This window comes from Acanthopagrus latus, chromosome 3, assembly GCF_904848185.1.
Source record: "Acanthopagrus latus isolate v.2019 chromosome 3, fAcaLat1.1, whole genome shotgun sequence".
In the NCBI taxonomy this organism is placed as follows: domain Eukaryota; kingdom Metazoa; phylum Chordata; class Actinopteri; order Spariformes; family Sparidae; genus Acanthopagrus; species Acanthopagrus latus.
In genome coordinates, this window is record NC_051041.1 from 4,727,043 (window position 1) to 4,745,411 (window position 18,369).

Genomic DNA, 18,369 nt, shown 5'->3' on the forward strand with positions numbered 1-18,369 from the left:
AACTATCAGACATAAGACCAAGCCAAAGTAAGACCATCACACACTTTTTGTAACATATATCCTAAGCTGCTCTTTCGCAAATATACATTTCCTGTCATTAACGAGGATAAGGGGGATAAATTAAGCAGTTCTGGTTCTCATTCTTCAGCACTCCCATCATTTGTTGACATTCATAAATTATATTTTTTTAGAAACTGTACCCAACACATTTTTAGCCGACTGCATGTCCTTAATGTTTGACCGTATTGATCAGATCGATTCCAGGGTTTATGACTGTCAGTGCCTCTAATAAGGTCATAAATAGGAGAGAGATCGATGCAGCAGAGAAATGCTGGCTGGTAGTGAATGGTCTTTAGTATAAACAGAGGCTAATTATAACTTGGAATATATAATCAAAGAACTTAAATATCATTGCCATAACATAGTCGTTCTTGGCACACTGTTGAGAAAGTAATTTACACATCCAGGGCAGTGATGAATATTCAGCTGAAGGTTATTGATTTAAAACAACATACAGTAACCCTCATGGCTGACACACAGGCTTACATACAGCATCGGATGGAATAGTTTATATAATATGATTGAAATAATGTGTCACATTTGAAGAAATATGTGCATATGTGTATGTGCACTTACATGTTTTAGTGAATTTCCATTCTCACATTCATCTCTTTGAATAAATCCACTGAATTACAAATGATGTACAGTCATTATATAAACATCACAGAGAGAAACTGACATTTTTTTGTGCTTGAAATCATGTTTAAAATCATCTCAAATGTATAATGATTCGAATTGTAACAGTAAACGATTTTTGTAATTTTTGTTATATCATCTAATTAGCAGTGATCTCAATATTTGTTAGAAGTGAGGTTTTGGTCACCATCATAATCATCTGGATTTAATTTGGAGATATTGACACTCATTTTACATACTCATACTACAGAATTGTATCTAACATTTTACATTATAAAAATAGTTTAATGCTGTAAATTACATATGGATATATGGATATATTTTGCATGTTTTTTAAATGTTAAATTGTTATTATTTTAACAATGGTTGCTAGTTAGTTGACAGTAATTTGTGAGTAACATTTCTTAAGACTGGATTCTTTATATATATGTTTCAGTTTGCTCACAAACGGCCAATAAAAAGTCATTAATACATCATATTATATAGATATTCTATGGAGACACTTTACGCCTGAAAATAAGTCAGAACCCTTATCTTCCACTGAACTTTAAGATTAATCTCGATCTCTTGGTTGCCGTCCTTTCACTTAGTCATGTTGCAGAGCACTTGGTAAAAATAGGTCTTTTGTTTGGTGTGAAGATATATAACTGATGACGATGAATCACAGCATCTCCTTCAGCTGATGCTCTGTTTATAAAAGCAGGCCGAGTGTATCCAGGGGAGGAAGGGAGGCGGCAGATAAAGAGGAACTTCATCTGATAGGCAGCAGAGATGACACACAGCCTGCTATCAGCAGTCCTGAGGGGGAAAACACCAGCCGCTCAACACACAACACACAACAGTGACAGCTGCAGCCAGTCTTTTAAACTTTGTCTAACTTTTAAAAGCAGGAGGTTGATGGTATTTAACGTGACATTTTGACTAAAAGGCAAGGACGCAAAATGAACGGCGCTCTTTGTGTGTTAACCGGCTGAATGTGCCCAACATAATATACTGTGACTTTTTGTTTCCAGAGGTTGTGAGGTGTGTCGCAGAGCTCGTGTTTTTCTTCTTGGAGAGACCAAACCTGAAAGGTCAGCCGCCGAGAGAGTGCTGAAGGAGTCCATCATCTCTGGTCTCCCTCAACAGTCGCAGCCCACGTCACAAACTGGCCAACTCTGCAAACCTAAATGGAAAAGCCATCAAGTCTTTCCCTTAAGAAAAGACAATTGTGCCTGTGTTTAATTCTCTGTTACTCAACCTCCTCCGAGACTGATCCACGCTGGAAAGCAGTGTGGAGTCCAGGACGACCACAGCTGCCAGAGAGGCTAAAAATACAAGAAGGAGTTCTGGAAAAATCTTTGCAGGGGATGGTGATTTTTTCCCCCCATTTGCCATTTAATAAGTTGGTATAACCGTACCCCCCTCTGACAGCTGACAGTTTTCCAGTGCCATCCTGCAGGGTGCACCTTTGGCTGAGAAAAAGGAGGAAAAACGTCAATAAAGAGGAAGGTCTCGCACTATGTTGAGTTGAATTTGGAAGTGTATTTCTTCAGTGGAGGGAGTGATGAGACCATTATTAGCAGGAATCACCTGTGCTCCGAATCCGGGTCGGGTTGCCAGGTACCGAGACACACATCCTACACTATGAAAATGTGAATATGAGATCTGGAGATTAACGGGAGAAAGCATGAAAGCCCAGCATGAAAATAGGGAGCGTTTGCAGGTTTGGTCCACTGTGGATCACATTTCAGAAAGCACCTATTACAGGGAAGAGTGATGAGATAACTGAGAGGCTGAGAAGTTCTGCAAACTTACGGAGAGCATCTGGCGTCACTGTTCCATTTCACAGAGTTGCCGTTCTAATAATTCATCCCCACGCAATCATCCCATGGTGCTTCCCCCCCCCTTTGCTCCTGTTTATCACACTGTCAAAAACATTAATGGGAAACAGATTCCTGCTCCACTGGGAGAAATGTTTCATCGAAAATCTCTGTGAGTAGCAGCATGCAGAAGAGGCAATGAGCTTAGTGAGGACTCCAGCAGGTCTGAGTTTGAACAGTATTGGCCAATAATTCTTAGAGTTTAATAGAGGTTTGGTGTAGGCTGCACAGCGCTTTGAACAGATACAATGGGTTGTATTTCAAAGTCTGTTTTAGAGACACTGTGAGCTCTGCGGATGGAGATAACCCCACCCTGCTGCAGCTCGGCAACCTTCAAACGATCACTGCAAATGATTTTTGTGCACCAGGCGAGGCCTCGCTGCAGATCCTACCAGGCAAACAAAGTGCTGCCAGCTCCCTGGTATTTTGATTTGGACTGACTCAAAGTGATGATATACTGGAGTGAAGATCTCTGGAAGAATCAAACACAAATCACAAACAGAGCTTAAGCTGCTGCGTTGCTAGCATGAGGTAAAACCTGCTGATAAATGGCATGACAGATAAAACCCCTCAAGATCTCTCACACTGCAAGAATCCTGCGGCATTTTGACTCCTTCACATTGGATGCAGAGGCTTCATCTCCATGTGCTCTGTATTACCTGTCCCGTGGCTCCAAATCAAAGAAAAACAGCCGCAGCAAATCGCCAAATCGCAGATGGACATCAAATAAAACAGTCCGTACCTGCGTCAAAACCTCTCCCAGCCTCGGCTTTCAACTATTTCAGCATGTCTTCTAACACACAGTTCACAAAGTACTGGCTGTAACACAACGGCAAATAAATATATAAATAAACACTACTGACTCACAAATTCGTTATCAAGCAAATGGGAATTGAACTTCTGTGTGGGGATTCTCAACCATTGCCTGGATATAAATAAAGAAAGCTCATCGCCATGGTGGAAGCGGCTGACGACGAGAGCATGGAGACAGCTCAAGGTGACGCGGCCGCTTTAAAAAACAAACCCATTCAACTCCTCTGGCAGACGAGGGGCTCTCTGCATTCCAGCACAGACTTTATAGAGCAAAGTAATTTAAGCTATATGGTTGTCTTCCAGGTCATTAAACGCAACTCTGCATTTTGACATTTGGAGACGGAGCAGCGGAACACTGGAGGGAGTGTTGTTTAAACAATGCACACACACATCTGTTGATAGAATACTCCTCCAATTGCGCAACATCACAATTTAACACCACTTTAATGTTCCGCTCAGCAAACACAAATAAACACACAAACACAAACGGCCGCTTTGCTTGTTAAACTGGATTAAAAGCTGATTCTCCAGGACATGTGAGTATGAAAGGGCCTCCTCTATTGTGGAGATGGATCTAACATCTGTTCGCATCATGTTCACTATATCCAAAATCGTTTACCAATTTAAAGAACAACTGTTTCCCAAGACAGACTGATTCTCAACTAATGTGCCTGTTGAGATTAGAGATGCACAGTTCCACTTTTTTCAGTCCTCATCCAACTCCTAAATCTGGATATCTGTCAGCACTGATAAGGATATTTATCATCATTATTTATCATTCTTATGTGTTGTTGTTGGTAACATGTGTAGGGTGACATGTCGAAACATAGTTTGAGTTTTTGGTTTTGTTGTTTCCTGTTTTATTTTGGTAGATCAATCCTCCCATCAATTTTATACCTTCCACTTCCTGTCTTTGTGTTATTCCTCCCCCTGTGCTCCTCATGTTTTCCATCCTTTTTTTTGGAGCCCTGCTTGTGCTCCTGGTGTTTTCTCCTGGTTTGCACTTCATTTAGTCCTCTGTATTACCCCCAGCCTGTTTTGTCAGTGTTGTTGCCTCCCCTTGTTGTTGTTTTTTTGAACTACAGCTAATCAAACCTTGCTTTTCTGTTTCTTAACCTGACTGTCGTGTCTGCATTTGGGTTCACATCTTTTTGCTATAACAACATGAGGCTACAATCAACCACACTGCGCTTTCTATTAAAAGAGCAAAACATACAGAAAAATGCAAAAAAAAAAAAACCTCGTTGAACTGCAGGTTATGTGAGCTCATCATTAAAACTTCTATGGCTTTAATGTGTTAAAAACTTAGACAAATCAAGTGCGCAGCAGAGCATTATAAACTACTAGTTAGTAGAGTTTGATACATGATTTCAAAATGATTAAGAGGATCCCAAAGACTGCAGTGGGAATCATCGGTACACAGATTGTCGATGGCAGCTTGACATCAATAAAGTGAATTACGTCAGCGTCGACACCAGAGAACGTCATTGGCTCTGATCGACTCATAACAACAAGGAAACAAAAAGGTATAAAGTTCATCGTAAACTGAACAGGATGCTGGCAAAGCAGCACAAACTAGCTGAACAAAGGTTTCATCTGGTAATGCACAAACCACTATTGTTCACTATAAAAGCATTGGAGCATGAGCTATCTTGAGGGCAGTTGAGGTAAAATGGCTGTCAGCGTGAGCAGCTAATGGACGCCCACAGGAGAGCACCGTGATTTTGGCAAAACCACCGGGACCTTTTATGAGAGAACCTCAGGGAGGCGCGGAGCAGCTGCAGTGCTGCAGATCAGATATAAAGCATCTAAAGTGGAATAAAATGCAGCCGAGTGCAAAGGTCTGAAGGATCAGCGAGCCAAAATGGCCGACTTGGAAAACGGCAAATGGCTGTGCTTTGCCAGAGTTGTCGGTTTGCCAAATGTGATCATGAGAGCATCCTGTGATTAAGAGGAACCACTGCACCATGTCAACCAAAGAGGAGGAAGTGTGTGTGTGTGTGTGTGTGTGTGGGTGTGTGTGTGTGTGAGAGAGAGAGCGAGAGAGGGAGACTGGCCACTGCAATGAGTCATCAAAAGCTGACGGTAGGGTGTGGTCGACCAGGAATGCCTGTAACCATAGGAACATGATACACCACGGAAATATGAGTAAACACACGGCGAGGCCAGAACAGTGGTCAGAGACGATAGCATCGCCACTGGCAACACTCAAAACACACACAGTCTTCTTGGAAGTGAGAGTCGCTCTGCGGGCTCATCACCACGCAACATTACTGACCGTCCAGAAGTCTCAGATGATAAAAAAAACTGAATGATGGGCAGACTGGAGTGAGTGTGGACTGCTCCTGACGTTTTACTGGAGACACTGATTTTTTTTATGTAACCATGAACATACACTTTCATCTCCTGCCTCTAGAGCCTGAATCCAAAAAAGTAAACCTCATCACAGGAGCTCCAAGCTGTCTCTTTAAAGGAATGCTTCCACTGAAAATTAAGATTTTGAGTATCTCCATTGTTTAGCATGATTCAGACACTCCTCACAGCCCAGAAGCTCTGCAGGAAGCTGCACTCTGAGTTGATCATCGGCGGTATGATCGGCATGTTCAGCCTGAGGAGTGGTGTGAAACATTTCATGTTTTCTTGCTGTGACTCCGGGTCACTGAGCTCTGCAATAAATCTCAACTGACCACACCAGCAAATTTCCCACAATGGAGCAAAGTGTTCAGAGCCACATTTTATGATTTCCTGGGCGTGAGACTCGAAAGATAAGAGCACTCTTTGAATTCACCTCTCTTGGTTTTTCAGATTTCGAAAACAAACTGATTAAAGGATTAAAGGATAGGTTCACCCAAAAATGAAAATTCAGTCTTTATCTAATCATACACATGCAGATGGAAAGTTCTGTGAAGTAGCTGCACCAGCTTGCCCACATGTCAACTGGTGCAAAAAAAACATCTTCTTCAAAACAATTTGGGATCCTGGGGCTTCCAGAGACTTGGATTAAGAATGTTGCAATGCTGTTTTTGCTCTGAAGCTCCAGAACTGTTTTGTGGACTTCAAAACTTCAACTGACTTTCCATCAGCATGAGGGTGAGCAGCCTGGAGATTCATATTTGGATGAACATTTACTTCAAGAGGTTGCTTGATTTTTGACAGCAGGACACACAGACTGCATAATAACAGACAAAAGAGAGTGACTACATGATGGTTTGTTCATGGTTGGAGCTGTTTTGAAACCCTGGGATCCTCCTGGGGGTGACTGACATTGTTCTGCTGCTCAGAATCTAAAAAATAGATTGGGATATAAAAGAAAACCCAATATAAACACAGATAATAATCCACATTGTGCTGTGTGCAGTAAAACATCACATGTAATTACACTTGAGCAATGTTTTCCTTCATTGAGGCTTCAAGGACTCAATCAGCCAGATCCACGGCTCATTAAAATACCTTCAGTCTCAGATACTAACTAACTACCAGAAGAAGAAGAGACTCCGTCTTCACTGCAGTCACTGTGAGGACATCACCCGAGGGACTTTAAGGGAACAGGTAATATATCCACCACGGTGCTACAATGGTGTTTTTAACTGCCAGATAAGCAGGAACAAAAACTCGAAGGCACTTTGGCAGAGCCCCAGGTGACACTCCCGGAGGTCCTGGAGAGACTCTGGGGCCACTTTGTCAGCATGATATGTGTGAGGTGCCATTAGTGGAGTTCTATATATCAAGCGCTGCCCTCCTCATAAACCCAACCATGACAGTATGAAAGGGGCCACACTAAAATAAACCCTTTCACTTTCCAGCCCGGTCTACACTCGCGTCTCCCGTCCTTCTGCAGATCACTCCCAGACTTTGCACCACCATGAGAAAAATGCATGATAGTAACTAGAATTTGCCTGGAGGAGAGAGGCAAAGAAGAGGTCTTCTGAGGGTAGAGCAGATTTTTTTTTTTTTCACATGGCGGGGCGCCTCGCTGGCTGTCGTCGGCTGTTTTGCCTGCGGTGAGGGTTGGCGAACACACACGGCCCCTGTAGCTTTTAAAAACTGCGTCTCATGCCAGGCAAGTTCTGGAAATGGCACAAGGACGACGTCTATATAACTGACAATTACTGACAAACTTAAATGTCAGTGGGAGGGATATGATTTTGGCCTCAAGCTCGAGTAAAGCCCACTTTAGATAGTTAGGCACTGTAAGCAAAATGCGGTACATATCACATGTTTTGAGGCAATATAGAGACATTTCTCGTAACATTCACCGAGACATCGAAGATAATCAACAAGTCAATCAATAACTGCTAAAAAAAACCCAATCAGTGACTGCAGAGCTGCTACAGCTGCTCAGATGGAGAGAACCAGGTGCAGAGCCAGACCTACTGGAGGAATAAACAGTCTGATTTGCATTTTGGGATTAAAAAGTGGATTTATCTTCACTCCTGTTCATCAACCTGACTGCAACAGTGAGCAGTGCGTGTGAGCTATGTTGACTGTAACTGGAGGGAGAATGTACTGTACTTCCCTCGCTGGCTAACTTACTGGTAATGCAAAACAATCTGGCTGTCTGTGGCGAATAACCACAAAAGACGCGGCCAAACTGGCCTGGCTGGTGGTGAACACACCTTCGACCTGACATGACTCGGGCACAGGTGTTCCCAGGCGAGGTCATGTTTTGAAAGTTTTATTCACCTAAAGTTTGGCCTCGTTCACCGACATCCCTCCTCACTCTCTGACCATGACTAAACACATTTTACAAACCAGAGATCCAGTCTTTTAAATGCAGAATTCTAAGATATGAATTTTCATAACAAAATAATAATTACTTCACATGAAGCAGACCACCAGCCAGTCAAAACGGACCGTGCAACACATGCGGTTCTTTTGCTCTCAGCGAGGGGTTAAAGATTTTCTTGGAGATACAGAATCACAGAAAGAAAGACGGGGACAGAGACAGATATCGCCTCCAGCTGGAGATCAAATCCGGTTGATTCACTTGGCCGAGCATGAGAGCAAAAAAGTATCTAAGTCATAATAAAAAACATCCTGCGGCCTTTCGTGCCACCAAAAACAGCAGGCTCCCTGGCGACTATCATTATCATGTCAAATGAAACGCTGCGTTCATTCGAAAGCCGTAACAGTACACAAAGCTGGTGTGTAACATGTGGAAAATCAACTGTACAGGACACATGGGGCACATACAGGAGGAGGCTCACCCGTCTCTGTGCCACCTGACAGTCTCCACCCGCCTGCACCGTCACCCACAAACCACAAACGGCTTTAAAGACAGGAACGGCCACTTACCTAGAAGAGAAAAACACAAGAGAGAGAAAAAGCAAACACTGTCAGCGAAAAGAGGCAATGAAATATTCACATATTTCAGTGATGTCGACAGGTTGAGACGGACTCGTGTGTGGACCACAGGAGCACTTTGAGCCGCATCAGAAAACAGAAACACAACGCCTGATATCAGGTTAATGGCTGTGGAAGAGACACCAGCTCTACAGCACTTAACCCTGCAAACACAATCTCATTAAGGCCTCCACATATTACATTGTGCCAGTGTTGATCAGCCGTCAGTAGCTTCAGTAACAGTGCCACCTTCTGGACACTTCAGGAAAAACGTGTCTCACAAGCGGTTCAAGAGTCACCCGGTTTCAATCCCCCAGCTGATTCCCCCTCGCCCTGACAAAACAAAGCATAAAAAGTGTAATTATGTCCCACCGAGCGGAGGATTAGAGGAAGGAGTGCTTGATTAGGGAGGATGTGTCAAATTACAGGGCCAGTTGTCCCTCTGAATTACAGGAAACCTGAGGTTAATGGGATTATGTAATCACATCAGCAAAGTTAGGAGGCCGCTTGGTGAGGAGTCGTGGGCAGACTTTTCAACCGGCATGACTGACAGCTGTAACAGGATTACACGGACTATTACTGAGCAATACAGACCCAAAGCTGGCCTCTCATTCACTGCTCACAGGCCGAATTACTCTACTAGAACACAAAATCTTCATTAGAGAAGGAGTTCAGTTAGGACAACAGATAACCCTGATTCTATTTGAGACTTGTAACCATTTCTTTAATATCAGTAATGGCTGAAATTACTCACTTTCCTTCACACTATCACTGAATTAATCTGAGATGTGTTGGGTGGTGATTCAACGGCCTAGATTGTATTTACCTTAAATACAGCATGAGTGCATTATGGGTCAAAGCTGGATGTTCTCAGGCTGTGACCCAAAATGCACTCATAAGACATAAGACTTAACACATTATATCAGGAAAAAGAGCCTGTGCGGTAACTTTCTACACTTTTCCAGGTCTGGACTTTGGTTTGATAGTAGTAAAAATATGCATTTATTATGTGAATACATCATGTGCCAATGACTGGCCAGTGCTGCTTTTGATTGGCAAGATTAACCCTAATATCAACATTAATAGTGTCCCAAATAGTTTTTGGCACATTGGCTTAAACGTACAGTTGGCCTCTTGGGTGATTTCTAGTATTTTTCAGACTTATACAGCCAATGTTCTGGTGAGGAAGGCCAAAACAATAAAGTTGCAAATGTAACACCAAAACGAGCTGAAAGACACTAAAACATAAACTCTCTGATGCCATCTCATGTTGCTACATGCAGTGCAAACGTTATCCCATCTGGACTGAATTATCCTTCGAGCCGTACAGAAACAGGTGAGGAATCCCAAACACGGCCGTCCACCAGTTCCTGCAGCTCAAATAGCAGCTGAAGCATCTGAGAGCTACTGAATGCTGAATGCTGCTGCTGCAGAGGAAGAAAGTGACATATGAGCCCTTCATCTCCGAGCACGAAACACGGACAGGATGCATCAGCAACATCCAACAGAGATACCGAATGAATGAACGATTAGTCAAGAACAGAAACATCCAGATCTATCAGATATTTCACACTACGACCCCTCCCTCTGCTTTGTCATTTACCCCCCTGCATTGTCCTCACGGATCGTTTTATGCCGGGAAATTCTTGGCAAGCAGAAAGTGCAGCAGCGGAGAGAGAAAGAGAAAAACGCTGATCTGACGCTGCAGATATCAAACAGAGCACGACTGCAGATAACCGCCAGCAGGACAGTGTGGGGAAACACAGAAACAGATCAGACAGATTCAAATCTAAACCGTGCAGTTGTTCATCATCATGGAGCCACATAATCACTCGGAGCACATCTGCTAATTTCCTGCCATGTTCTATTTTTGGACCCAACTAAACTAACGAGTAAATCAAAAACAAATACATTCATGTGTCGCTGATGTTAAAAATTACTTCCTGTCTGCCTCTGTTCATTTTGACACAATGGTCTCTCCTCAGAACTGGCAGCCGATGACCCTGGATCAGCTGCAGGGCTTATTGACAGGCTGTCAGCTGCTGCCTGTTCAGCTCTCTGTATATACAGAACAAATCTCTGCTGTGCAGTAAAAACAATGGCTGATCCTGCCCGAGCACCACACTGTTACTGTAAAAGTGATATTTGCTAAAAATCTTGTTGGTAGCTCATAAAAAGGTTGTGTACAAAGAGATGTACCAGGCAAAAGAACCAACACAAGATGGGTGTTTGGAAATTGTGAATGAAATATATGTATAAAATGAAAAAATTGGATAAGAGCTCAAGACAAGGCAATCCAGATCTTTACATGCATTATTTGTTATGTGATTTTTCTATAATGGAAAACAAAAAAAGATACTTAATGAGTAAAAAAAGGAAAAAGAGAAGTGAATCCAACCAAAAACGGTGCCACCATTAAACAAACCTGCACTGGACTGATGAAATTCATGCCATTTTAAAAGCGGCACTGTCAGTATCAGGTGTTAATAACTGTTAAAACTGCAGTCAGTGATGTGTTCTGATTAGTTAATGTGACTTTCGAGTATTTGGGCGATGAAAGTGCTGGTCCAGAAGACAGAAAGTGAATTTTTGGTGTCTTTTTTTCCCCAAGATTGAGACAATATTCCTACTCATCTGTTTGCTTCACTACTGAGAAAATAATGAAATAAATGTAAGGTAAGATAATATGAACAATGATTCTACATGACATGTTGCACCTGTCTGAATAGAAAAAAGCTAATTTCATGATAAAGCCTCATTTGGAAACAGATGCTGTTCACATGACCCGAGTCAAGTTCTGAATATTGTCATAATCTGACTAACAGCTCACACGTGTCACTCTTTACAATGGACAAAGCTTCTAACTTTAAAGATTTGTTCTCCAGTAAAAACATGTTTGTCTTTATCACATTTAAAGACGTTTTTATGCACAAAAAACACTTCTCTAATGTGAAAGTGTGAGACTGTTAATACCTAAAGCTGTGGCTAATATCAAAGTAGCCGTAAGAACTCCAGAGTGAACTGCTGAATGTCAGGAAGCCACTTTGCCTCCGTGCGATGTGCAGCTGTAACAGTAAACTGCTGAGAGGTGAAGTGCGCTGACCCCCGCCCTGAACTCCTTTTTAACTGGATATCCGTCGTTTGAACCTGCCCTGCTTGAGAGCCCCGCCGTCTTCCTTTCAGCAGCACTCAACCTTCGGGAAAGCATCACTCACAACAGTGCAGTGTTGGTGAAAACACAACGATAAGGGAGAGACAAAAACCCTGCTGCAGTAGACCGACTGCTGGAACACACAAAGCTGCAGACAAAACTGATGGAAGAGCTCCAGAAAGGACAAAGGTTAAAATGGGTGAAGATTGCCAACAGGCTGCTCGCTCACAGGTCGTGTGTTCACATTGTTTTTGTTACTGTGTTGTTACATTAAAAACAACTGAATGGTTTTAGTGAAAATGTATCCAAGTAAACCAGTTGGAGGTTGGAAACCTCTTCTGCAAGGGAGACTTGGCAGCAGGCAGCAGACAAAAGCTCGGGACAATAGAAAAATGTGTTTGGGACAAACAGAGATCTTCTCCTGTATAATTATCTCTTAGCGAATGACAAACTGAGCGCTGACCACAACAGAGATGATCGCCCTCTCGTGCTGTCACTGCAGTTATAGTGACAGTAACATTCACATCAGATTCTGCTCTGATCCAGAGACGTTTACTGACGGGAGGGATTACTTTTTAACTTTTTGGTTTAGAGAAGTGGATCGACCTTCACTCCTGTTTATCAGCCTGACTGCAGCAGCGATCTGCGACCTATTGAAACAGTCTGGGTTTGAACATTGTTGGAAACATTTGGGATAATATATGCACACAAATCAACAATATCTATTACAGAAACGGAGTTGTTTTTAGACATTTTGATGTAGAATTTCTAAACTGTTTTTTTTTTTGGACCAGAGGTGGAGCCCTGAGAGGAAATATGAAAAAAACACAAAATATGACAAAAATATAGAGGAACTGACCAACATAAGTAAGAAAAAATTATGGTTTCAATATCTTCCATGCAAGTGAGGTCTCATTCAATCATTCAACAGCGTGCCAAGTGCAGCTCCTTGGATTCGTTTTCTAAAAGTCTTCTTCAATCCTCCCTCTGAGATCTGCATAAGTCTAAAATTTGGGCTCAAAATATCTGGGTCACCACCCACAGCCGGCGAGGTAAAAGAGAGAGTAACATCACGCTGTTTAAATGGGTGAATTCTGCTGTCGGTGTAACCAAGGCCACGTAGCGATGGTGGTCCTGGTTGTCTCAACACAAACAGAACATCATCAACAGGCTCTTGTGTTCAAGAGCTTATTCTGTACTAAGTGCCTGAAAATAGCTGACAGGCACCGACAATGGGAGCGATGGTGTCGAGGTGACGACATGCTTACAAATGAACTGAGCTGCACTGAGTAAGCAGCAGCGTCCAACATATTAAGTAACTCCATTGGGAGCGCTCAGTGAAGCGAGGAGGCTTTTGTCTCCGGAGCCCTGGGGAAAACATTCTCAGCCTATCTGGGTGGGTAGGACTTCTTCAGATCCCTCTCCAGGATCGTTTAAACGTCTCCGCTGCCTGGAAAGCTCTTCCAAAGCGTTACCACATTTTCGCCAGGCCAGACTCCTTCCAGACAAACCTCAGCTCCGCACAGACGAGCTGTTCTCCTTCAGGCTGAGCCAGTTTCACCAGGCTGGGTCGGGTTCTGTCTCCTCCAACTGGAGGCTGTCTGTCTCTGTAAACCTCAGGCAGTCTGCTGCCGATCCTGAGACGCTGATGGAGAACATTCATTCAAGGATGGTCTCAAAGCAGTGCGCTCTCAATGGCCTGAATATCTAATGAACTACTAACGGTGCAGACAGTGAACCTGCAGGAGACACGTGGGAGGAGACGAGTAGTGTTGGAATAAATAAGTTGCCTCTGGGACGTAAATGGCTCAGAGTATCTTCACAGTTGGTTGCATGCCAAATAAAACTTTTTACTTTACTAAAAGTTTGTGTATTTCAAAGAGGCAGAAAATGGAAAAAAGGGCATTTTTGCTTTACAAACAGAGCGATTGAAAGAAAAAAATGCTAATTTATTAGGTGAGTTTATTTTTTTTATGTCAAACAAACTTTCACCACAGTTTCTTTGCATTAGTCGGGAACAGAGTTGAGTGTTATGAGAAAAGTATGATACTACTGCAGATACGACACTGGAGCTTTATTCTGATGCTAATTATGCATTCATAGATACCTCACTAGAATCTTGTAATTTCACAAATAAGCCTCAGAAGTCTCAAATATTAAGAAGCACACACGCAAGAACAAGAATTCCCACAAAATTAATAAAATAGAAGCCTGAAATGGGCAAAATTGTATTCAAATCAGCAGATTTCTGACTGAGAGTGGATTAATTAGTTTTATTTTGTATTTTATTCGATATCAAACTGAATATATGTGAGTCTCGGGATTGTTGGTACAATGAAACTAGACATCTGAAGACGTCAAGCTTGATTCATAATTCAATCAATCCAGAAAATCAATTTCACTATAACTGAAAATAAAAATAATCCTTGATGAAAGACCAGTTAATCCCAGTGACCAAACACTGCAGTGTTACTCATCATTGCTACAGTCTTAATTCAATTTGATAAACTTCTCTGAAACAGAGGAGACAGTCAGATTTATTATGTCACTGGATTCCTACTTATGTGTCAGTGACGTAGTGAGACGCTCGTCTGTGAGTGAGGTGGGAGGAGCAAACTGTGCTGATGTAAACACCAACTGAGAGAAACCTCCGACCACGCTGCAGCCAGAACCAGCAGCATGTGAGATCAGAGCAGCTACACATGTCCTCCTCTAACCCTGCAGAGTGGCTGGCTGAGGGGCAGGGCGACGCTCGGCTGCGGTGATGCAGCAGCAGCAGCAGCAGCAGCAGCAGCAGCAGCAGCCGCTCTGCATCTCCCGGCGCAGACGCATTCAACGTGCCGCATGCAGCAGCAGCCTCCCACAGCATCTCACACACACGCTCATAAAACACACATCTCAGCACAATCATTACCCCTGACCCCTGCGGTCACGCCTCGACACAATGAGGGAACAAAAGCTTTTCATTCCTTTTATCCGCAAAAATATGCAGAGAGCAGTGAGAGAACAGGGGATTACACTTCACAGGTTTTAACTCAGCAGCCCTGCAGCCTTCAAAACTGAACTTTTTGTTGATTCGCACAATGAGGAAGTCCTCGCCGGAGAGGGATTGTGGGAAAAAAACAAAACAAGGCGGTCCTGGAAGCACACCGTGTGATGGTGATGACAACAGCCTGCATGATATTGACAATAAAAACCTTCCTTCCTACCTTTGAGAGAGCTGATCTCGTGCTGGATAGACCTTCCAGGATCCATGCTCAACGGGCTCCCTGCTCTGCTCGAGTCTGAGCTCTGCAAGGTCAGCTCGGTGGAGGAACACCACGCCGGAGGATGTGAACGTCTCTGTGCTAACTGCAGGCTGCCTCTCTCCCTCTCCGCCTCCCTCTCTCTGCTCTGCTGCTGCCACAGGAATTGGCAGCTCAGTGTTTTTTGCTCGCTCCCTTTCTTTCTCTCTCTCTCTCTGCTCACACACTCCCTGTCAGCAGAGGAAAGAAAGGAGTACACCCCCCCTCTCCTCCTCCTCCTCCTCCTCCTCTCCACCTCTCACCCCTCCCTGATGTCGTCCCGTCTCATCCTCGTGGTGTTCAGGGAGGCGCCTCCACCGATAGCCACGCTCAGCCGGTCACATCACAACAGATCGTGCAGCTGACCTGAAGCAGCCGATGCGGAGGGCGTGGGATGATGACCGTTTTGATAGAGAGGTAGGAGGTGATAGGAAAAAAAAATACTGCTGAAAGAGATAAAATACCACTCTGGTATCTAGGAGATCAAACAAACAGTTCACGCAGACATGTGGCGTTAAAATTGTGTTCAAATTAAAACATAAAATTGACAAATAGTGACTGGGAGGTTCATGTGTCCATCAGGACATATTGTGTCAGTGACTCAGCATTATTTCCTCCTTAAATCGCTCCACTAGTCCGGAGGAGCCTCGCTCTATTTTTCATGAAAAGTGGTGCAGAGGGGACCTTGGACCTCAGAGGGGCTCAAGTGACAGAGCAGGTTTGTTTTAAGGGAAACTTTTAATTTGAATAAAATTAAATTAAACAACAGTCTCCTTCTGAACGTGTTGTTGTTATCAATTGAAACGTATTCACAAATCCGTAGTCTACAACACAATACATTCAGTTCACAGCGGAAATCACACACACGCACACAAAAAAGCTGCAAAATGAATTCCCACAAAATTGGAATCATGTGTCAGAACTGTGAGTTCTGAGTTTGCAACCCGCAGGAATCAAGAGTTTCACAAGTGATAATTCAGCTGTATGTACAATCCAATTCTGTGATTATCTCACGATACATAAGATATTCAAGTATTTACCGTCTTTCGTCTGAGACTCGCGCAGGTTTAAACTGTTGGATCCTCGTCAGTGTTACGCTCGAGCATGACAGTCAAGGTTATGCTGACTTTGACTCAGCAGTCTCAAGTCTCCAGTGACTGGCCGGCAAAATGCTGTGTGGTTCAAAGTCAGCAATACTGGAAAAATGCTATTTCCCCAAGAATGAGTAGACTGACAGGAGGCATGTCTGCACGTTCACCGAAGACCTCACACTGACTTTCATACGATACCTGGAAAAATATCAATATTTGATCCAGTTTTTGAAACCACAGGGAGACACTGACACAACACTGAACGTGTAACATGTCAGAGTTTCACTAAAACTGGCCTTATGTGACTTCTCTTATACTGGCTAGTGGCAGAGAAAAGCAGAAAGACTGTTGAGGGGTTAAATAAAGTGTGTGTCAACTCACTGTTGGACAGAAGAGGCAGCAGTGCAGAAAATGACTGTTGCACCAGAGTTCTTAGAGCTGCACCTGGCAAGGTCAGCAAATAGCAGCTTAACCTGACAGGTGGATTCAAACACTTTAAGTAAGAACATTAATCAAGTAATTAAACATGTGTTCAAATGCAGAAACGCACGCCGACTGACTTGAGTTTGTTCATTATGCACAGCAGCTATTCTACAGTAAAATTTGATTCTGTGAAAAAGTTCAGGGCACCGTGACTGTGAGGATCTGCAGAAGCCGGGCCGAATTCAATCCATTCACTGGTGACGATTCAAATATTTGAAAAAGAATTTGGGGTGACACCATGCTGGTAAAGATTATGAGGAAAGCCAGCTCGACTACAGGTGAAACCAATGAGTCGGTGAAAACACAATCAGAGAGCGTTTCCAGCACCGATCATCCTCTTCACAATGCACCGAGTCAGCGCTGACGTTCTGGTAATAGGCTTACAACTTCATGAAGTGGAGAAAAAGTAAATCAGCCCTTTGTGTTCAGGCTGATGAAGCCGAGGATTAATCATAATAGATTTAACCTGTCTGTTTAGTGTTGAGTGTGCAGGTGGAGGTGAGCTTTTATTTTATTTTTTTTCTGTGTCCAGCTTTGCTTTCTGTTGTTTCTAGGGACGTTCAGATTGCTGATAAAATAAATTAATTCAAACCTATAAACACTTAAAAATTTGAATCTGCAAAGTCATAAGTCACCTAAGACAACAAATCAATGTAGTGGAGAGAAAGTAGCAGTACCTCAAAATTCAAAATCCATCACTGGTTGTTCAAAATTTTGACACCAAGATTTACATATTTTCTGCAAACGAACATCGGTTCCAAATATCGTTATTAGTGTCTTCGTTTTCTAAAAATCAGCCCTGAATAAGCCCACCAGTTGGAGCGTGAATCAATAAAGGTCAATAAAGTCAACGAGCTGATCCTCATGTTACACAGGACTGACACACTGCTACAAAGCTGCCATGTCTTTTCTCTCTCTCGCCTCCAGCAGAGCGCCGCCGCTGCAGCGCCCACACTGTCCCACCTCCTCCCATTCCTCCGACTGTGGTCAGAAAAGAATCAACTCAGACGCTGTTGTTCTGAACACACAGCCTTATATTTACCTCGCAATAAAGTCTGGAATTTTATGGTTTCGTAATGTGTCAAAGTTAGAAAATCCAGTATCGTGCCAGCCCTGATGAGTCCCACAGTGCCTCCCTCCGCTCCTTCTATCAATATCACGTGATCAGATTGATCACTCAGCTCCACAGGACACATGTTCATGCGGTCACATGCACGAGCTCCTCACTGGTTCAGGTTTCAGAGTCAATACCATTTCCTGCTCCAGGTTGGTCTCCCTTCTAATTTAAGTGTTTAGCGGCCAAGGCTGCTTAAAAACCCAAAAGCTTTATCACAATTTCGGTGAACATGGCTGTAATGTTCCCAGCGAAATATCCCACCAAACCAAAAGATTGGCAGCCGCTTCTTCTTACAGAAGATGAATAGCTGAAATATTTCAGATTCCCTTCGAACCAGCGCAGACTCTAAATCACGACAGCGGGATTTAGAAATGTCCTGAATCAAAACAAGGCGGCTCCAGTGAGGTAAATCTAAAACACCGTATTAAAAATAAGGAGATACTCATGGGCAGATACATGGACGCAGAAAGGACAAACTTTACGTCAGCCACCTGGTTGAGCAGAGCCTCTTCTAACAGAGTGCTGCTGA

General features: G+C 43.2%; 1 protein-coding gene across 6 annotated transcripts in view; it reads right to left on the minus strand.

Moving 5' to 3' along the window:
- Positions 1 to 18,369, minus strand: part of pleca (plectin a) — a 105,202-nt gene that overhangs the window by 59,876 nt on the left and 26,957 nt on the right. The window contains exon 1 of one of the 6 annotated variants that reach the window (XM_037092492.1): positions 15,075 to 15,220. The exons of the other annotated variants lie outside the window; for them this stretch is intronic. Coding sequence (XP_036948387.1) covers positions 15,075 to 15,120 — 46 coding nt within the window. The 5' untranslated portion in view covers positions 15,121 to 15,220. Of the gene's footprint in view, positions 1 to 15,074; positions 15,221 to 18,369 lie in introns of those variants that run through there. 6 annotated transcript variants of the gene reach the window in all.